The sequence below is a fragment of the Sinocyclocheilus anshuiensis genome, unplaced genomic scaffold (genome assembly GCF_001515605.1).
Source record: "Sinocyclocheilus anshuiensis isolate Anshui unplaced genomic scaffold, SAMN03320099.WGS_v1.1 scaffold850, whole genome shotgun sequence".
Classification (NCBI taxonomy): Eukaryota; Metazoa; Chordata; class Actinopteri; order Cypriniformes; family Cyprinidae; genus Sinocyclocheilus; species Sinocyclocheilus anshuiensis.
This window is the reverse complement of record NW_015537937.1, coordinates 150,725-173,072: the sequence shown is the minus strand read 5'-3', so window position 1 is coordinate 173,072 and position 22,348 is coordinate 150,725. Positions and strand designations below refer to the sequence as shown.

The 22,348-nt window shown below is 40.7% G+C and overlaps 2 protein-coding genes across 2 annotated transcripts in view; both read left to right on the top strand.

Annotated features, from left to right (window-relative positions):
- The window catches only part of LOC107659538 (nucleolar GTP-binding protein 1-like), a 12,711-nt gene extending 2,288 nt beyond the window's left edge, over window positions 1-10,423 (top strand). Inside the window, exons 5-16 of the mRNA XM_016448521.1 lie at window positions 190-290; window positions 377-469; window positions 579-770; window positions 863-928; window positions 5,848-5,937; window positions 6,075-6,185; window positions 6,302-6,431; window positions 6,512-6,612; window positions 6,814-7,011; window positions 8,191-8,256; window positions 8,398-8,532; window positions 9,963-10,423. Of these exons, the coding sequence (XP_016304007.1) occupies window positions 190-290; window positions 377-469; window positions 579-770; window positions 863-928; window positions 5,848-5,937; window positions 6,075-6,185; window positions 6,302-6,431; window positions 6,512-6,612; window positions 6,814-7,011; window positions 8,191-8,256; window positions 8,398-8,532; window positions 9,963-10,115 (1,436 nt within the window). The 3' untranslated portion in view covers window positions 10,116-10,423. The remainder of the gene's footprint in view (window positions 1-189; window positions 291-376; window positions 470-578; window positions 771-862; window positions 929-5,847; window positions 5,938-6,074; window positions 6,186-6,301; window positions 6,432-6,511; window positions 6,613-6,813; window positions 7,012-8,190; window positions 8,257-8,397; window positions 8,533-9,962) is intronic.
- A 360-nt stretch (window positions 10,424-10,783) lies between these two features.
- LOC107659602 (zinc finger protein 84-like) lies at window positions 10,784-15,018 on the top strand. Its single transcript, XM_016448614.1, has 3 exons — window positions 10,784-11,265; window positions 11,357-11,435; window positions 13,760-15,018. Exons 1-3 carry the CDS (start codon window positions 10,975-10,977, stop codon window positions 14,578-14,580), a joined length of 1,191 nt encoding a protein of 396 aa, XP_016304100.1. The 5' UTR covers window positions 10,784-10,974; the 3' UTR covers window positions 14,581-15,018.
- The last annotated feature ends 7,330 nt before the right edge of the window (window positions 15,019-22,348 follow it).

Here is a 22,348-nt window from a genome sequence, read left to right as displayed (position 1 = left end):
TATATATATATATATAATTATATTTTTTTGGAAACTGTGGTTCTTTGATCAGTGAAGCCAAATATTCCTCCAAAAGTATCAACAGTAAATAACTCAAAGTATAAATGTAAAACAAAAATAAGCACCAACTCTTTTACTTAAGATGCACATTTGTGCATACTAAATGAATGCATATTTATTCTTCTGCAGTGCGGCAGCATCTGTCCCGTTTACCCACTATTGACCCAAACACCAGAACCCTCCTGCTGTGTGGTTACCCCAACGTTGGCAAGTCCAGCTTTATCAACAAGGTTTGTTTGTGCATGTGAATGTAGGTTAAATGTCAAGTGTGTGTGCTGTTTTTAATATTAGGTTTTAATGGAGTATGTGTGTACAGGTGACCCGTGCTGATGTTGAGGTCCAGCCGTACGCCTTCACTACCAAATCTTTGTTTGTGGGTCATATGGATTACAAATACCTGCGCTGGCAGGTGAGTGTTAGAAAAATGCATGGTTTCCAGACAGTGATTAACTGCACTGATTTAATATTATATGAATTTATACAAAATGTTCCTGGTAATTACGGCTGTGTGTTTGTAGGTGGTGGATACCCCTGGTATTTTGGATCATCCTCTTGAAGAAAGGAATACCATAGAAATGCAGGCCATCACGGCTCTGGCTCACCTGCGTGCTGCTGTCCTCTATGTCATGGATGTGTCAGAGCAGTGCGGACACGCGCTCTCACAACAACTAGAGCTCTTCAACAATATTCGGCCACTATTTGCCAACAAGGTACGCACACATATAAAGACGTAAACTTAAATGCAGTAAAACATCGTTTTTTTTGTGCTGAATGATGGCAGTGATGATTATTTGTGATGCAGCCGTTGATCGTGATGGCCAATAAGTGTGACGTGAGGAAGATCAGTGAACTCTCAGAGGAGAATCAGGTAACTGAGATTCTAAATCATTCCAAAATGTTGAAAAAGCATCCTAAAAATTTAGGTCCATATGATTTATGCATTATATTCAGAGGCATCTAAAGCCCTATTGATAGCTTTATGAATGCTGCTGACAGATGAATTCAAGCACTTCAGACCAGTATGTGAATAAATGTTCCAAAGAACTGGGGAACTTTTAAGTATCAAGTATTTAGAAATGAATACTTTTATTCATATGGATGTGTAAATAGATCAAAAGTGACAGTAAAGAAGACATTTATATTGTCATAAAAGATCTATTATTAAGATTTATTTAAAAAATCCTGAAAAACGTGTTTCATGGTTTCCACAAAAATATTAAGCAGCACAACACTGATGATGAGAAGAAATGTTTCTTAAGCAGCAAATCAGCATATTAGAATGATTTCTGAAGGATCATGTGACACTGAAGACTGGGGTAATGGCTGCTAAAAAATTCAGTCTTTTTTATTTAAAAATAAATTATATTTTTAAATATAAAGTAGAAAAACTATTTTAAATTGTAATAATATATATTAAAACTATTTTTTTTTTACTGTTTTTGCTCCAATAAATGCAGCCTTGGTCAGCATAACATACTTCTTTCAAACACATTTTACGTTTATGGTGCTTTTTGTTCTTTTGTAAACTTTTATTGTGAAGATTCGCCTTTTGTGTTCCACAGACAAAATAACAGCACATATTTGGAGACCGTTTTCAGTTTCAATTTAATAGAAGTTTTCTAATCACCAGTTTTGTATCAAAAGATCTTCTTAGCTTCATAATGTTATTATTTCAGCAACTGACTAATATATATGGTGAGAACAGCCCACCGGATCGCCAAGCATTCCTTCTCAATGGTGCTGTACATAGTCTCTCTCTTAGAGAGCTTCCGACTGATGTACAGAACCAGCCGTTCCTCACCCTCTATCTCCTGGGCCAGGACGGCCCCCAGCCCCCTGTCTGACGCGTCTGTCTGCAACAAGAAAGGGAGAGAAAAGTCAGGAGAGTGTAAGAGCGGCCCCCCACACAGAGCAGCCTTTACCTGGGTGAAAGCCTGCTGACACAGCTCCGTCCACTGGACCGGGTCTGGCACTTCCTTTTTAGTGAGGTCAGTCAGCGGGCTGGTAAGGTCTGAATAATTAGATATAAACCTTCTATAATATCCTGCCAGCCCCAGGAACTGCCTCACCTCCTTTTTGGTCTTGGGCCTCGGACAGGTCGCAATTGCCGCCGTCTTATTAATTTGGGGACGCACCTGCCCATGACCCAAGTGGAAGCCCGGATACCTTACCTCCACCCACCCAACCGCACACTTCTTCGGGTTGGCCGTCAGCCCGGCCCCTCTCAGAGCTCGTAGGACAGCCCGCAGATGCGCCATATGACGCTGCCAGTCCTGACTGTAAATAATGATGTCATCTAGATAGGCAGCGGCATAGGCGGCATGCGGGCGGAGGATTCTGTCCATGAGCCGCTGAAAAGTGGCCGGTGCCCCGAACAACCCGAAAGGACAGGTAACAAATTGGTGTAATGGTGTAATTGGTGTAAATCGTGAAGGCTGTCTTTTCTTTGAATAAGGGCGATAAGGGGATCTGCCAATATCCCTTGGTTAAGTCCAGTGTCGAATAAAAGCGAGCTGCACCCAGCCGATCAAGCAACTCGTCAACCCGCGGCATTGGATAGGCGTCGAATTTCGACACCGCATTCACTTTGCAATAATCCACACAGAACCGAACCGAGCCATCCGTTTTAGGTACTAAAACTATCGGGCTCGCCCAATCGCTGTGGGATTCTTCTACTACCCCCATCTCTAACATCGCCTCTAATTCTGCCTGAACCACTTTCTTTTTGTGTTCCGGCAATCGATACGGCCGCCTGCGTACCACCACGCCCGGCTCCGTCTCAATATGGTGCTGGATGAGATTCGTTCGACAGGGCAGGGGTGAGAACGCGTCTGCAAACTCGGCTTGCAATCTTGCTACATCAGTGAGCTGGCAGGGCGAGAGGTGATCTCCCCCTGGGGCCAGAGCGAGGGATTGGATCTTATTGGTCACCTCTGGCCCGAGATCTTCCTCTCCACTCACTGCCGTCGCCAGCATCACCGGTTCCACCTCGCTCCACTTTTTAAGGAGGTTAAGATGGTAAATTTGACGTGCCCCACTCCTGTCCGATCGAATTACCTCATAATTAAGATCTCCCACCCGCCGTGTGACCTCAAAGGGTCCTTGCCACTTGGCGAGTAATTTAGAGCTAGAGGTAGGGAGTAATACAAGCACTTTATCTCCCGGTGCAAAATTGCGTACTCTGGTTCCCCGATTATACAGCCGGCTCTGCTTGTCCTGGGCCTGTAACAAATTCTCCATAGAGAGCTGCCCCAATGTGTGGAGTTTTGTTCTCAGGTCCAGCACATGCTGAATTTCGTTTTTGCTATCTGAAGGTCCCTCCTCCCAAGCCTCTCTCAGGACGTCCAAAACCCCATGGGGCTGGCGCCCAAAAAGGAGCTCAAAGGGGGAAAACCCTGTGGAGGCTTGTGGGAATTCGCGCACAGCGAATAATAGGGGTTCCAGCCATTTATCCCAATTGCAGCGCTCGGTTCCCCTGTCGCAGGCTCAGGCAGCCGCGGTACCGCCTCCCCTGCCTGCACGGCCACCTCCCCTCCTCGCTTCTCCTTTCCCCAAGAGACATCTGCGCACAAATACCCCAATAAGTGATTAAAAGCTGGCCAATTGGTTCCCAGAATTAGCGGATGCCTGAGGTGCGGGTTAACTGCGACCTCCACTTTATGCTTTTGACCCCGGAACTGGATAGCTAGGAGCACTAGAGGATACCTCACCGCATCCCCGTGTACGCACCGCACCCGAACCACGCAGCGCTTATCCAATGCCGCCGGCTGAATTAGGCTTTGATGGATCAAGGTCTGGTTACATCCTGAATCCACCAGAGGCCAATAAGTACCCCCCTTAATACTCACAGGTATTTGGTACATGCCGGCTGGACCGGGGGCAGCCTGTGGGGCGTCCGGGACCCGGATCAGTGTCCCCACCTCCATCACCGGACACCGATCAATAAAGTGCCCTGGGTCCCCGCAACGCCAACAGGCCGGCCCAGGCCTCCCCGCTGCCCTGGTGGCAGGAAGCGGATCAAGCAATTGGCCTGGAGAGAGCAGAGGAACGTTAACCCCTGAGGCGCTCGAGCTGGCCGGCCCCGCCCCCCCTGGAGAGGGGCCGCAGTCCCGCGGACTCCGGCGCCGGACCGCCCCTCCACCGGGGCTGCGCTCGCGGTGGGAGATTCACCCGGGACCTAGGGAGAGGGACAGGTTTATAGGTAGAAGAGGGGGGGAGAGAGAGAGAGACAGAGGGCAGGATTTCGCCCCCCCCGGCACACCACCATCTGGTCCTCCGCCAGTTGAATGGCCAGGTCCAGCAACGCCGGCCGGTGGCACTGGACCCACTGCGCGGTGTTCTTCGGCAACCGCGCGACGAACTGTTCCAGCACCACGCGGTCGATGATCTGGTCGACGTCGCTTCCCCCGGCCAACAGCCATTTGCGGCACGCGTCCCGGAGCTGCTGAGCCATCACGAAGGGCCGGCCATGTTCCCCCAGCTCCAGTGATCGGAAACGCTGACGGTGTTGTTCTGGGTTCAGGCCGACCCGCTGGAGGATGGCTCGCTTGAGGTCGTCGTAGACCAGGAGGTTCTGAACTGGCAGCTGCTGCGCAGCCATCTGGGCCTCCCCTGACAGCAGCGGGATGAGGCGCACTGGCCAGTTCGTCCGGGGCCACCCACATGCCTCGGCGGTCCTCTCAAAGAGGTCGATGAAGGCCTCCGGATCATCCTGAGGGCTCAGTTTGTTCAAGGGCAGGTGGGCTGGCAGGGCCGGGGCAGATGGACTTCCCCCAGCCCGAACCTCCTGGTCCATCCAGCTCCGGAACAGCTCGCGGTCGTCCTGCTGCGTCTGGACGAGGGCCCGGAATCGACGCTCCTGATCCTTCCTCATGTCCAGCAGCGCTTGATGGTGCTCTTGATGGAGGCCCGCGAACGAGTGGATGACCTCCGCAAACGGCGAACTTGACGGAGATGACATGATGGTGGCGGCGTTATCACTTCCTTCCCGGGTTTCGGCACCAGTGTAGCCAAGTTCGTAGTGGGAAGAAGGAAGTGACTCAGGTGGCCGGTTGGAGACTACATGCCTCGGCGGTCCTCTCAAAGAGGTCGATGAAGGCCTCCGGATCATCCTGAGGGCTCGGTTTGTTCAATGGCAGGTGGGCTGGCAGGGCCGGGGCAGATGGACTTCCCCCAGCCCGAACCTCCTGGTCCATCCAGCTCCGGAACAGCTCGCGGTCGTCCTGCTGCGTCTGGACGAGGGCCCGGAATCGACGCTCCTGATCCTTCCTCATGTCCAGCAGCGCTTGATGGTGCTCTTGATGGAGGCCCGCGAACGAGTGGATGACCAGGAAGTGACTCAGGTGGCCGGTTGGAGACTCGTGGATCTTTTATTCATTCACTTAAAGTTAAACAAAAACACAAAAGTGGCGCTTCCAGCGTGTTCTCAATCTGCCCAGGGCATAAACTCAGTTCTGCCGGTTCTCCTTCTCCGGCTAAGGGATGGCCACGAGTCCCCGTCTCTCTCTCTCAACCACGCTCTCCAGTCTGCCTTTTATCCAGTCTCTCCAGGCTAATTACTGCAATCAGACACAGGTGTTCATCATTTTGCACTTGACCTACTTACTCCCCGCTCGTCTCCCGTCCCTCTCTCCCGCTGCAGACTTCGCTGAACCACGCCCCCCTCGCCACATATATGTTAGATTTAATCTCAAACAGTTTAGAGAAAAAGAGAAACATGAGAATGACGTAGCTACAACAAGTTGAGACTTTCTGCATTAACACTGAAACTTAGTTCTGTGTGTCTAGAAAATCTTTGCGGATCTCATTGCTGAGGGGATCACAGTGATTGAGACCAGCTCTCTGACAGACGAGGGAGTGATGCAGGTGAAGGCTGAGGTAAGATCACTTCTAGTCACTCACACATGCTCACTGAAATCAGCCTCTTCGTTTCATGTACCAATTTTGAGAGTAAGAGAGCATTGTAGGCTGTTGTAGATTGGTGGTTTAAACGATTTATGATTGTTTGTTTACAGGCATGTGATCGGCTGTTGGCTCACCGTGTGGACACGAAGATGAAAACCAAAAAGGTCCATGATGTTTTGAACAGACTTCATCTGGCGGTGCCTACCAAGAGAGATCAAAAGGTACATGCTCTTTGCACTTCTTAAACCAGTGTCCTCTTGATCATAAGCATATTTCTTTGGTAACGCTTCCTGCAAACATAGTACGTTTGTAAACAGTTTTGATTTGGTTTGTGCAGGAAAGGCCTCCGTTTATTCCTGAGGGGGCTCTGCTCCGTAGGAAGGCGGTGGAGATGGATGCTCCAAAACGCAAACTGGAGAGAGACCTGGAGGTCGAGCTGGGAGACGATTACACACTGAATCTACAGAGTAAGATATAAACACACATGTACACGTGTACACAAATATACACCCCAGACATGTCTAAAAATGTTGTCTTGTGCGTTCAGAATACTGGGACTTGATGAATCCAGAAGAAAAGCAGGATAAGATTCCTGAGGTTTGGGAGGGTCACAATATTGCTGACTACATTGACCCGGAGATCATGAAGGTATGAAACAAATGCCTTGATTTCAAACTTTTTAAGGACTGAACCACTGATATCAAGTGCCTCCTGAAATTCAGATTAGTGGTTGCTCATAAGGATTTTTGATGACAAAATTGACCTGTGGTGGCCTCAGTAGTGAGTATTTGGTTACATCCTTGTTTCGGATGACATGTTCTGAATTTCTGTCCTATCTCTCATTCTCAGAGGCTGGAGGATTTGGAGCGGGAAGAGGAACTGCGTGAGAAGGCCGGAGAGTACGACTCTGAGGAGGAGAGTGAGGATGAAGAGATGCAGGAGATCCGGCAGCTCGCCAGTCAGATTCGCGAGAAACGGAAGTTGAAGATTCTCACGTCCAAAGAGAAAGACACACAGGGACCCAGAATGCCCCGCACGGCCAAGAAGGTCAGTCTTTCTGTCCAGCAGTCTTATTTTTGTATATGTTTAAATGATAGGAAGTGGTTTTATATCAGATATTACATGCGTATTTTAGGTAAAGTTTGTAGTTATTAAAGGGATAGTTCACCCAAAAATGAAATTCTGTGATTAATTAATCACCCTCATGTCGTTCCAAACCCGTAAAACCTTCGTTCATCTTCGGAACACAAATTAAGATATTTTTGATGTATTCCGAGAGCTCTCTGACCCTCCCATAGACAGCAAGGATCCTTTCACAATCAAGGCTCAGAAACATAGGAAGGAGATCGTTAAACTAATCCATGTGACATCAGTGATTCAAACGTAATTTTATAAAGCTACGAGAATACTTTTTGTGCACAAAGAAAATAAAAATAACGACTTTATTCACCAATTCGCCCTATTGCGCCATTTTGGAGTGTATCACATGCGTATTACATTACGCTTAGATCTGAACGTAAACAACGTATCTGCGTAAATATGTTGTTTATGTATGTGATGCTCTTCAAATTTTTGAATAAAGCTGTTATTTTGGTTTTCTTTGTGCACAAAAAGTATTCTCGTAGCTTCGTAAAATTACGGTTGAATCACTGATGTCACATGGATTAGTTTAACGATCTCCTTGCTATGTTTCTGAGCCTTGATTGTGAAAGGATCCTTGCTGTCTATGGAGGGTCAGAGAGCTCTCAGAATGAGAGAAAATATCAAAAATATCTTAATTTGTGTTCCAAAGATGAACGAAGGTCTTGCAGGTTTGGAACAACATTAATTAATGACAGAATTTTCATTTTTGGTTGAACTATTCCTTTAAGATGAATTTAAAAACCCATATTTTTTATTAAAGTTTGGTAACACTTTATTATACAGTGTTCTTGTTACACATTACATGTATTTACTATAGCAAATACAGTAAAGTATGCATAATTACACACAGCTAACCCTAAGTCAAACCCTATTCCTAACCCTATAAAATAAGGACGTTTTTAATTAATGTTACTCCGTACCTAAATGTATAATTACTCTGTAACAAGGATACCTTAAGATAAGTGACCAAGAGTTTCTAATATGGAATATTTGTTGTTCAGCATCCTATTAAATCACATTTTTGTCAGCTTTTTAGTTAGCTGGTTAAAGATGGATTGATTTGATTGGTATATGTGGATGCAGGTGGAAAGAGCGACTCTGGAGAAGGAGATGGCTGATCTGGGTTTGGACATGACCGATAAAGATGATGTAAGTACCTGTATACTTAAAGCTTTTCCATTATTTATAACCCTATTGGTAACACACTTGATTTTGTGTGCCATGTGGTCATGGTGATCAATTTCTGTATACATATCTGAGCATGCTTGTGTTCACCTTATATCCCTCTAGAGCCACTATGCTCTGAGATCTCGCTCTCTGGTTCGAAAGAGGAAGAGGGAAGTCTCTGTGCCACCAATGTCACGCACTCGCAGTCAGAGCACCTCGAGACCACCAAGGGACCAATCAGGAGTCAGAGATGCCAAGGTAGTGACTGCGTTACCTGAAGCATAATCTTCTTTAACAAATCAAATTCTGAAATCAGTATTACATATAGTATTATAAATATAATAGATATTAATATAAATTAGGGCTGGGCAAGTTAACGCGTTATTGCACATTAACGCAGTTTTTTTATTATTATGAAAGTCCGTTGCTCACTGGCTCTGAATACACTTACAGACAAGCCATGGGTCACAGGAGGGGTGGGGGGGGGAGTTGATCAGTACTGGCTTGGGTTGGAACATGCTCGTAATCACAACTTCATAAGTGGGAAATAGGAAGTTTCTGATAGCATGTGAAGACAGTGCAGAAAAGTGCTCTCGCTCAGCACAGTGGAGTGCATCGTTTTGATAACTTTGTGGTTTATTATTTTGAGTCGTTTGGGACACTGTAACACATAACACCTGTTATAATGTTATGATCGAGGCTCTGGACTCTGAGCATAACTTGTTTTTCTATAACAAACTATAAAATATTTTCTATAAAAACGTAAATGCCCTGGCAGTGGCAAATACCGTAGCTTGTTTTATATTTAATTTGATTACATTAATGTTATAAGTTGAGATTTACAAGAAATATTTTAACTGCTACTATGTAACAGGAATACTGCTTTAAAAAAGCACCTTATTTGTTTAAAGTGTTTGCAAACCAAATGTTATTGCACTTTTGTTCATATAGCAGTACTTTTAAATGAAAAAAAGTGCACAATACACTACTTTTGAATGCATTATTACATTTTTGTGCATAACAATGCGATTAATCACAGACAATCATGCGATTAATCACTTTTCTTTTTTTTTTATTATCGTTGCCCAGCACTAATACAAATATTAATTTTCTAGACAAATATGAAATGAATTTATGAAAGATAGTCACTCAGTAGCAGGTTATAGAGATTTTGGTAACGCTTTACATAAAGGTTTCTTTTTAAAATGGTTTATAGAGGTGTTTATTAATGATTAATAGCTTATTTACAGTGCCTTATAAATAATTGATAGTTATAAGTGCATAGTGACTTTAATACAATACCTGCCAAATAACGAGCCATTTTTAAACCATGATAAAAATGCTTACATTTTTATTCATACTTATTTCACTTAAAACCAGATTGCTGATTTATTTCATGATGCAGCAAAATGGACTATTATAGTCAGACTGAAGGATGTTGTATTTGTAGTTTTCTCATTCATTTATTAAGCATTTATAACATGAGTTAAAAATGGTTTACTATTTGGCAAGTATTGCATTATATCACCTTTTTTATTCAGGTGTTATTATTCAGTTATAACTTTATACATGAATGCATTTGTAAAAGATTTATTGGTCATTAATGAATTAAGGGAATCTTAATGTAGAGTGTTACAAAGATTTTCATAGAGAGATGTGTTCATTGGACTCTGTCTTATTTCTCCCAGATGTTGAAGAAGGTAAAGACCATGATGAAGAGCTCACAGAAGGAGATGAACAGGCAGGGAAAGAAGGGTGAATCTGATCGACATGTGTTTGATGTCAAACCCAAACATCTCCTTGCTGGGAAGAGGAAATCTGGTAGCACCAGCCGCAGATAAATGCAGCCTTTTTCACATACGTCTGTCTTATGTACTCATACCTGTCCTTATGCCATAATTAATAAATATTTGTTATATTCTGTACTTTTAATAGTTCTTACTGATACAGATGATAATACACCTGTAAACATGAAAGAGTTAGTTATTGAAATGTATGTTAATCACATCATTCAAAATGTCTGATATGATGCAGAATAATGAAATGTACAGGATCATTTTGAACTCTTCATCACTTTAGAAAACAAATGATCTGAAGCTATTGTCTGCAGTGGGAGTCAAATAAACCACCCAAAGTATTGAACCTGAAATTCGCTTGTGAAGTTCTTTACTAACTTTGAGTCGCCCTAGTCTGTCTTTCTGTGTGGGACGGGGTGTTCAGAACCTTCCAGTGTACTTGGGTAAAGATTTCTGTATTTTTATTGCTAATATATTTCACAAGAGCATGAGTGCAGCGTTACTGTATATCAGAACTGCTGTAATTGAATTACAGTTGTGTGTATAATGTACATATATTGTGTATATATTGTCCTAGTTACCTGTGAATTCGATTATCAGGCGTTTCATTGCTAATAATTATATTGACGTTTTATGAGTTGAAGTTTTAACATTACAAAAATAGTCCACAGTGACTTTTATTTTGACAAAACATCTGAGCGTAGCCCCCCGGAAACGACATCAGCCTCCACTAGCAACAGTGTCAAAGCGTTTACACCGTTTCAGACCGAAAATCAAAACAACGCAGGACAGTCTTATTTCACGGACAACGAACGCAGTAATCGCCGTACTCTAAACTTGTACTGCAACGCTCACGGTTTTCCACGGGACCTACAGGCGGCCCGAACGCAGAGGAGCGCGAAGGATGGCGAATTACCGGGCGTTTCACACCCAGCTCGCGACCATCATGGAGACGCTGACTCGCGCGGCGGTGGCAGAAATCTGCGAGCTCGTAGACGACGGCTATGCGGTTTTACACATCGAGATCTCACGCCACCAGAAAGAGAACGAGGAGCTCCGACGGAAACTGCAGCTCATAGAGTCCATCGTCGCGGCGCGGGGGTACAGCGACGAGAAAACCGTGGCGCGGGATGGTCGGTGTGATGGTAACGTTAGTACTCGCGAGTCGCTAGTGGGCAGAAAAACAATGGCAGAGGTTAGAGGACCAGTTGTTTTGAGTATTTTATAGTGGAAGTAAAAAATATATGTGCAAAAACAATTATTTGTTGTTGTCTTTCGGATTCCAGATGAGTGAGTTTCGTGAGGAGGGAGATTTGATCCAAATGCAGATCAAAGAGGAAGGTCTCGAGCAGCCGCCGCTGGGAGGTGAGGCGCCTCGGGTCATTCAAACTCACTAATTAAAATAATGAATGTGCTTGTGATGTAATTCAAGGAAATATTTTTAAATGGTTCACCAGACTTTATGGCAAAGCTCACAACTTCATTAAAATGTAAACAAATGTCACGGTTCGCACAAGGAATGGATTATAAGACGATTCATACTCTATACTTAAACATATGAAAATTAAGATTTTTTCATTAATTATGACACAACCTCAATTTCAGCTATAAAGCAGCTCTTCAGAAGACTATTGTGCCATTATTCAAAGCAAATTTAATTCAATTCAGTTCAATAAGAGTCAATGTTTCAGTTCATGAATTATGAAATTAGGTCAGATCAGACTGTCAGATGCATCTGGGCAGAAGACAACAGTGTCATTGTTCAGTTCAAGTCAGTTGAGTGTTGATTCAATTCAGTTCAATAAAAGTGTAGATGCAGCAGACTTCATCAATTATGAAACGACCTCAGTTTCTGGTCTAAAGCAGCTCTGCCGAAGACAGTAGTAGTATTTTTCAGGTCAGGTTTTTATGTTCTCATCTGCATCTGATAGTGTAAGTACAGTTAGATCAATAATATTTTCTGAATATTAATTGTCTTTTAAGCCCCAGCTGACCAAGCCAAATGTGAGATATATATGCATATTACCATATGCATATTGCTAGTATGCATATTGACTTTTAACATTTTCTATGTAAATTAATATTTTAACTTTTAAATAATTTATACTGAAGTCATACTTATTTATATAGCTCTTTATATAACACAGATTGCTTAAAAACAGCTTCACAATAATAAACAGGAAAATAACAGTTAGTGTCATCAGTGATGAAATGACTTCAATTTCAGCTATATTTAGTTTAAACAACAGCTTCAGTTTCAGCTGTAAAGCAGCTCTACAGACAGTAGTCTCATTATTCTTCTCAATTTAGTTTAATGCTGATTCAGTTCAGTTCAATAGTGTTAAGGATGCAGTTCATTAATTATGAAACAGAGCTATAAAGCAGCTTTACAATAAAACAATAGTGTCATTATTCAGCTCAGTTCAGTTCAACAACAGTGTCAGTGTTGCAAACTTCATACATTTTGAAACGACTTCGATTTGTTATAAAGCAGCTGTACAGAAGACAATAGTGTCATTATTCAGTTCAGATTTGTGTGTTCTTATCTGATAGTTTCAATATAGTAAGATTGATATTATTTTTTGAATATTAATTGTTTAAGGTCCAACTGACCATGCCAAAGATGACATGCATGCATACTACCTTGCATACTGCACATATGCTTATTGCCCTTTTGAAATATTTACATCTACATCTATTTACATTTAGTAGACGCTTTTATTCAAAGCGACTTACAAATGAGGACAATAGAAGCAATCAAAACCAACAAAAGAGCATTAATATGTAAGTGCTGTGACAAGTCTTGCTTAGCTTAACACATATAATAAATAAAAAGAAAACAAGTAGATAGAATAGGAAAAGAATAAAGAATGCTAGTGTTAGAGGGTCATTTTTTTATAATAAATAAAAAGAAAACAAGTAGATAGAATAGGAAAAGAATAAAGAATGCTAGTGTTAGAGGGTCATTTTTTTATAATAAATAAAAAGAAAACATGTAGATAGAATAGAAAAAACAAAGAATGCTAGTGTTTGAGGCTCTTTTTTTTTCTTTTCTTTTTTTAGAGGGTCAAATGAAGATGTAAGAGATGTGTTTTTAGCCGTTTCTTGAGAATAGCTAAGGACTTGATTGAGTTGGGCAGGTCATTTCACCAGAAGGGAACATTTCATGTAAAAGTCTGTGAAAGTGATTTTGTGCCTCTTTGGGATGGCACAATAATGCGCCATTCTCTTGCAGAATGCAATCTTCTAGGGGGCAAATAAGTCTGAAGTAGTGAATTTAGGTAAAGGGGTGCAGAGCCAGTGGTGGTTTTGTAGGCAAACATCAATGCCTTGAATTTTATGCGAGCAGCTATTGGTAGAGGTGTGACATGCATTCTTTTCAGCTTGTGAAATCTTGCAGCCGCAAATATAATATGTGACCCTGGACCACAAAACCAGTCTTAAGTCGCTTGGGTATATTTGTAGCAATAGCCAAAAATACATTGTATGGGTCAAAATGATTGATTTTTCTTTTATGCCTAAAATCATTAGAAAAATGTACCCTTATGACTGGTTTTGTGGTCCAGGGTCACATATACATTTTCTATACAATTTGTTAGAATTTTTACTTTTCAGTAATTAATACTTGCATTTTTGCAACTTTTACAGTAAGATTAAATCTTGTTCATACTGTGTGTGTTTCTCAACAGATGATGACGACGATGAGGACGAAGGTGAAAGTGTTTCTGCAGTAACTCAAGACTCTCCGAAACCAGATGTTGCTGAACTCTCGGGGCAGGAATCTCACACACTCTCACACTCCCCCGATCATGACACACACTCTCGCACACTCAGGTTTGCAGACACACACTCCGGCACTGATGAGTCCCAGCACTCCAGCGTCGACTTGGCTGCTTCAGATAATGCTTCCTTCTCCCTCGCACAAACCTCATCGGATACCCGCACTTCCCAAGTCCCTCGAGTTTTTCAGGAAGACTTGTGCATGAAGGCTGATATGGATCCGGTATCCGATTGGGCCACACACTCTGTCCGTAACACGCTCACACACTTTCAGAGCTCTCCACAGAGGGTTGGCAGGTCAGACTCTCTCGTATCCCATAATTCTCCCTTGTTTGCAGCACAGCGGCTCGTTGCTCTGGGTAATGTCTCAGGGCTGGGTCTCTATGGCCGGTTGGGTGCTTTACGGACAGGTGGAGCCGGCAAGCGACACTTCATCTGCTCGATCTGCGGGAAGAGTTTCACCACGTCGCAGAGTTTGGACACACACATGCGCATTCACACTGGAGAACGACCGTACCGCTGTGAGCAGTGCGGGAAGCGTTTTACGCAGTCCGGACACCTCACGGCTCACCTGACTGTCCACACCGGAGAAAGACCGTACGAATGCACCCGCTGTAGAAAACGATTCGCAGGGAAACAGTACCTCCGCATACACACCAAGAAACACCACCCTGACTTGCATGCACTTTCCCATATACAGACTCAGACACTGCAGGACACATTACCCTGAAAGATGCACAGGCTCACAACAGAGAATGCAGGACACCATTTTTGATGTTTGTTTACTAGTTTTAATATATTTAATATATTCTGTTGTTGTTTGCAAGTGTGCTGCAACCACCAAGAAGAGTTTCAAATAAGACTTTCAATCAGTTCCAAGTGTATTTTTGCAGTGTTCAGGCACTTATTTTAACAGGTTATTTTGCAAAAACTAAAGCAGTGAAATGCATTATGTATACATACTGCAGGGAGACCATATGAAAGCCAACATTAGAAAGCTGGTGTGAGCACATTCAGACTCTGATACCTTCAACATGAAATACTCCGTTTCACCTGAATAGCAAATGTACATAAAATGTACAGGATAATGTGTTGTCTGAAGAGTTCGTTATGATCTAAATTAGATATAATTATAGATTATACATTTATATTTGCAGCTAGTCACAGCAGAAACACTTAACTGGATTTGTCTGTGTTGTATTTAATAGAAATAAACGGAATTTTGTCTTTATTTGTGACTTGTCACTTTCATTTTTTTAGGGTGTAGATGTTTTGAAAAGAAACAAATTATTCTGTGTAATATGATACTGATACTATTGTGATGCTACTGTGAGGGAGAATCCTAGATTCAACTTCAGTAATGAACAAAGAATTATTTCAAAAAATGACAATTTTATTGAAATAATTTTTTATAAACAAAGGAAAAAATAGATTCACTTGATTTCAATCAATGCATACAAAACCTGGATTTATACAAAGGCAACGCTCCATGTAGAAACTGTTTTAACGCCACTTTTCTGACTGGACTCTTCATAACATGAGTGTACAGCAGGGGTCTAAAAACCCCACATACAGCGTAGTCCACACACTCACATGAGCAGCGTCTTTTGAATCTTTATCACTGAATCCTCAAAGCGGTTGAATGTGATTATTGTGAGGCACTTACTAAACTGCAAACTATTACTTTCACATACAACCGAACCAAGGTCAGTACCTTTATGATTTTAAATTATTACAATCAATGAATAGGTGTTTATAAATCAACATGTAACTTTTGATGAATGTAATCAGAGTTCGAAAATCCTGGTGTACAGTATTTTAAATATACAATGTATTTTCTTAATAAAGTCACAGAAAACACCTAGAGCAACAATCAAATATTTACCAAAAATATTTAAGCATAAACTACAAGGCAAACTAATGATCCTTTCAACTTAAAGATGCATTTCTAACAAAATCATGTGAACAAAGATGGTCATATGGTATTTCAATGGAATAATTAATAAGGCTTACAAATTGTTACAATCAATGATTCTTCTAAATTCATTCTACTGTTACTATTTGCTCAAGCGATTATTACTCTGAAAAGACATGCCCATAAAAGGAAAATCACAGAATTTATTGTTTAGAGAATAGAACCCATTAGAGAATAGAACCTCTTGACCCGACAGTGGAAAAGCACTGAATGTGTAAAAGGTCTGTAATCTATTATGCTGGATCATTCAATTTCACCTGTGCGTTATAGTAAACCCAAAACCCAGCATAGAGAGGCTGAGTGAATGTGGTGTGGACTCTGTGAATGAGGGTCATTGTGTCAGAGACGCTGTAGAAGGTCAGAGTTCCTGCACTGTGATCCACATACACTCCTATTCTAGAGGAGCTGGGGCCTCATTTATAAAATGTTGCGTATAAACCGTCCTAAATTTGTTCTAAGATCATTTCTCAAAAGTGCGTAAATGCGATTCAGAGAAAACGAACGTGCGCACAAAATCACGTGCGTACGCCTCTCTTCCAGATGTGACATTTATAAATCGCAAACGATCTTGAAATTGTGCGCAGATGACTGGTGTCAGATCTCCGCCTTGTAAACGCCCCCTAATTAATATCATTACCATATAAAAGCACACGCAAATATCCGAATTTCTATGCTTTAGAATGACGAGCACAAAGAAAAAAAAACTTTACTGAGTCTGAAATTGAGGTCCTGCTGGCGGAGGTAGAGGTTCGTGCGGGAGCGCTTTTTATTTAATAACGAGTAATTATTCAGTGGACAAACGATGTGTGTGTAGTTATATTTTTTCTATTGAGTATTATCAAAATTACTACTTCTAGAAACAACAGAAATAACAATAATAATAATAATAACAGTAGTAGTGGTAATTATAAAACAATTAGGCTTCCAACAGTAAGAATAAACTACGAATTCAAGTACAATTTTCAGTCATCTTATAAAAAGTGAGCCATCCTACTTTTAAAATCACTTGCTATGAAACTAATAAAAACGTTAGTATCACGAAATTCTTGCAAAACTTAAAAAAAAAAAAAAACATTATTGAAAGGAAAATTGGACATTTCATATCATAATAAAATCTTTAAAAAGAAAAAAACGTGCATGTGATTTGACATTTCTTTATATTTACACAGTTTACTAATGCTGATCAAATGTGCCATTAATGTACTGACACGAAAATATATAGTGTATTTTATGCAAATATAACTGATGGAAATGACAAAAACAAAGTTTACATAAACTGTGTACAGAAAGCAAGTAAAGAACTCTCAACATTAGGCTACTAAAAAGGACAGTTTAATCTTGCAAAAACTCCCGTTAATACAAAATCTGACTACACTGCAAAATTAATCTTACTCTGCATCTTTGTTGTTTATGATGAATTCGGTGCTTGCACGTACACCGCTTTTATTATTATTGCAGCTTAGATGTTCAAATAGCTGCAGTACTCCGACTTTGCCACAAGGAAAAGTGCATACGCCTGCTCAGACCCTGACGTGACGGTAAGTACTTTTCCGCGTCAAAGACCGTTTTTATAAATATGAACGTTGCCGTGGATTTTAGTGTACGCACACTCTAAGATCAAATCTGTGCGTACGCACATTTTATAAATGAGGCCCCAGGAGACTACAGGGAGTGTAATGCTTATGCCACTGTACAAGAATGAACAACTGTAGCTAGAGCAGGCCAAACTCCAGGACCAATTATTAGATCCAAACTCACATTTTCGACCCCGTCCCTTCCTGCTGATGCTCTTATATGACACTGATATATAGACAGAACCTTTCCTCTCAACCTCCCAATAACAACGTCCATTCAAACTCTCATTACACAATACCTGATACCAGTGATCAAATCTGTCTGGACGATCACGATATGACTGGTCTTTGTTCATGTTAGTAACCGCTCTGTTCCACTCAGACAGTTTGAAGTATTCATGAGCTGCGTTCCTATCCAAAGTGATCCGCTGGTAATCTAAAAACAAAACATATTTGAATCAGTAAATCTACAAATTGGCTTGTTGTTTTTCATGTTTTTATGAATGAAATGTGATGGATGTTGTACATAAATGCAATGAAGAATAAATAACAAGATATAAATATAATAAAAACTCAATATTTTACTTTTTTAAAATGAGTCTATTAATTATTAGTCTAAATGTTTAATACATTTTATTTTTCTTATTTCTCTTGAATACTTTTAATAGACTGTATTGTCTGTAAAGTTTTGGCTATTTTGGCTATTCTGTTTAAATGCTTAATTCTTAACAAGTCTACTATGTATTATTTTTTTTCCCACAATATTGCCAGTTACTTTGTATATTTGTGCTCCATAAATGAACACAGTAACTATGAACAGAGAATTACATTAAAATGTATTAGTTCTAAACACAGCAACACAATATAATGTTGTAATATCCCCACCAACTCTCTCTGGAATGCATAAACAAAGACGCAGAGGCTATATTAGCACTCTTGAAACGCTGCTAAGACAGTTTTGTTTGAGGGACTGGAATAAACTGCCGTGTAATAGAAAGTAAAGGTGATTTTCACACTTTTTATGGTTATTCATTCTATTGATTGGGACTGGTATTAACAGTGTAAATGAACAAATAAGACAGTCATGTTTCCCTAAAGTGTATTCAATAAAACAAACTGACTCAACAGTGTGATTTATCAGTATTCATAAATGGACTCTCTCTATGAACTCTTTCAAAATAACTTACATTGTAGAAACTCATTCCTGCTCTCGTATTCAGGAGTGGGAATCATCTCTATATATCGCACTATGAAAAATCAACAGACAAATTCAATTTAAAAATATTTAATTTTCATTCGCCTGTATTTTAATGCAACGTTTTGCTGGATTATTGTTTATATTATATTATAATTATTACATTGACTTCTTTTAAAGATTAAATTAATGACTTAGTACCTTTCCTCTCCTACGTATTTTTTCTTCCTCTTCTTTAAAAACATGCTGCAGTTTCTCTTCCAATTGATTGAAAAAACGATCAAATCATCAAAAGAGAGACAAGAACTGACAGCGATGCTAGATGATTTCTCAGGTACAGGAGGGACATTGTAAGATTGGAAACACTACACAGATCCTCTCACTGTCCTCCACTGCTGCCTGTGCAGAGCGCTGTTAGGACACACAGAGCGAGAAGCATCAGAATCAGTCCATTCACTCAGCTCTTACTGCTGCCTCACACAGCCTGTTCCCCACAGTGGGCTTCAGTGGGACTGAAAGAGCTCCAGCACTGGCTCCTCACTGACTGACTGGAGGAGAGTCCTAACAGAGTCTGAAACAGCTCTTCAGCAGCCAGCAGTTGTTCTTCTGCTCAAAACTCACCTTGTAAGACTCTACAGCCTCTCTCAGTCTCTTTCTCCTGGATTTTCTGCTGGAATGTTCTCTGGGTCTCTTCCAAGAGTTTCTGTAAAACAAAGAAATTACAGTAAACCGCAGTAACATATGAAACTGAAAGTCACAAAATTATTACAGACAAGATGGTAAGAATACAGATCTGTTCCCCACTGTGTCTTAATGTCTGCTATGAACATGTGGAATGTCTCAATTCTGATTTTGAAATCTAGTTCAAAGTTGCATCCCATTTTTAAATCTATTCATATGACTTCTGGCTTTTTAAGAATTATTGCTGTATGAGTGGGTTAGGGCAGTTTCTGTAACATACTAAACCACGATTGCAAAAAACACAATTTAAAAAGCTTTACAGTTCTTTTATCAAGTGTTAATAAAAAGAAACAGTTGGAACACTTTGCAACTAATTGTGTTAATTGGCAGTAACATATCATTAACAAGATATTGATCAGTATATAAAGTATATAGTATAAAAAGAGTATCTTAGAGAGGCAGAGTCTTTCAGAAGTAACGATGGGCAGTGGTTCACTAATCTGTGAAAAACTGTCAACAAATTGTAAAACAATTTCAGAATAATGTTCCTCAATGTAAATTGCACAGACTTTGAATATCTCGTCATCTACAGTAAATAATATCATCAAAAGATTCAGAGAATCTGGAGAAATCTCTGTGTGCAAGGGACAAGGTGAAATCATTATTAGACGCTGTGATCTTTGGACCCTCAGGCACCACTGCCCTCAAAACAGGCATGATTCTGTAATGGGAATCACTGCATGGGCTCAGAAACACCTTCAGAATTCACTGTCTGTGAACATAGGTCGCCGTGTCATCCACAAATACAGGTTAAAGCTGTATCATAAAAAGAAGAAGCCAGTACATGAGACAGTACATTTCTAACAGCCTATCATGTAGAGTGCAGATCATCTCCTTCAGTTGTCCAGTGGCATCAGTCATTTTGTGTCACTTTTTTTAGTGAAATTCTTCGTGATGCTCAAAATGATTCTGACAGAAATATTCCACACACCAGACAGGACTTGATGGCTTTGTTTTTCTCCCCAGTACAGACGTCACACTCCACATCTCCAGGTTCACCATAATAGTCATCAAGCTGAATGGTTTGGAGTTTTCTCTTCCTCAGATTCTCCAGCACTTCAGCCAGCATGGTGTTTTTACCTAAAACAGGTCTTGGAGTCAGGGCCGCATTAAGACCTTACTGGGCCCCGGGGCTATGACTTACTGCAGGGCCCACTATTACAAATGTAATATATATATAGCTTTAAATAGGATTTTTATCCTATCAAAATTTTGATGCATTGAAATTTCATAATTCTTGTTACCAATTTCAATATAACAAAAAAATTAAAAAAAATACTAGCCTAAGTAAAAACAAGCTTATACTTACGACAAGTAAACAGCCACAAATTACAAAAAAATAGACCTACTTGAAGCACTTAAAGCACTGAATAATAAATTATATTGTATAAAATAAATGTACAAATAAACTGAATAGTCTTCACTGTATAAATTCAATGTACATTCATTCTTATTTATTTTACAAAAGTGATTCGGTCAAGGACAGTGAGTGATTTTCTTTCTAATGTTTGATTTACATTATTGACATACATTTTAATAGCAGCTAAATTAAGCTGCTTTAGACGAATAGCTCACTCAAAAATTAAAGGTCTGTTGTTCTAAATCTGTATGAGTTTCCTTCTGCTGTTGAATGTAAAAGTATATATTTGGAACAATACTGGTAACCCAACAGTTGCTGGGCCCCCATGACTTCCATAGTATGAAAAACAAAATTCACTACTGGAGTCAATGGGGACCAGAAACTTTCTGGTTACGAACATTCTTCAAAATATCTTCTTTTATGTTGATGAGAACAAAGAAATTCATACAGATTTAGAACAAATTGAGGCTGAGTAAATGATGACAGTATTTTAATTTTTGGGTGAACTATCCCTTTAAAGTCTCATCATATTAGGACTCGTATAGCCTACTACTACACGTGCTTTATATTTAACCATTAACGTTCATTTAAGACACAAATGACTGTGTTGACGAGGAGACATTTTGACACATAACTGTGCATTTGAACGTTTAAGCACAAGGCGCGAAAAATAACTCAAGTTAGACTGGCGCTGTAGAGCAGGTGCGCGCCACGCGAATCGGGCCGTGACCGTCTTAATGCGCGCATTTGCCAAAATGAATTCTGCCCCACTGCTTAATGTCCCTGAACAGTTAACTTTGTTTTTAAACCACAATGCTAAATAATAGCGCTAATAAGTGAGGGGAGGGGCTTTGGCAATCGGCGCTACCGACGACCAATCAATCTACTCCACAGCCAATCATGGGCCCCCGCCTAGCCCAATGGTTAATGCGGCCCTGCTTGAAGTGGAGGTCTGTTTGCACTGAGGGCAAGCTGTAGACTCTCTTCTGATCATCCTGATCCCAGCAGCCTGTAATACAGCTCATACAGTAACTGTGTCCACAGAGAATGGTCAATGGATCCTTCAGTAGATCCAGACAGATTGAACAGTTAAACTGGCCTTGAGCCACTGAAATACTGGATTCTGCCATTTTACTGCATGCAGTAAAAAGATAAGCGTATACAACCAAGGTCGCCGTGATTTTGCCAAGTAAGACATGTTCCTGGATCAACATCTTTTGTTGATCCTGGATCAACATTACTGTCCAAAAATATAGACTTAACCCAATCCCTACCCCTAAACCTAACCCTACCCATAATTTATTCCTAAAAACAGTGTGAAATGATAGCTGATTACCAAGGGTGTAGAAGCACCTAACCCTGATTGTAAGCCTAAGACAGATATTTCCTGAAAAGTTATCCCTCAATTCTAATTTTCTGATAGGAATGTTGTTCCAGGATCAACAAGGATGTTGATCCAGGAACATGTTGTATTTGGTGAAATCACAGTCACCATACAACCAAAATCCCTCAAGGTACAACCGCGAAAGGACAATAAGTTTCGTTTTCCTGAACTTGAGAGTACAAGTTTCCTGGTTCTTTGTATGAGACATGTGCAAAGCAGGTGTGTCTGCAAGCTGTGACATCTACATTTCTGAGTAGGCTATACAGTGG

Bases quoted from the DNA above. Each gene is read 5' to 3' on its own strand.
- LOC107659602 (XM_016448614.1), top strand. From the start codon at position 10,975: ATGGCGAATTACCGGGCGTTTCACACCCAGCTCGCGACCATCATGGAG. The intron at 11,266-11,356 runs GTTAGAGGACCA...TTCGGATTCCAG, and splicing joins GCAGAAAAACAATGGCAGAG to ATGAGTGAGTTTCGTGAGGA. The intron at 11,436-13,759 runs GTGAGGCGCCTC...GTTTCTCAACAG, and splicing joins CGAGCAGCCGCCGCTGGGAG to ATGATGACGACGATGAGGAC.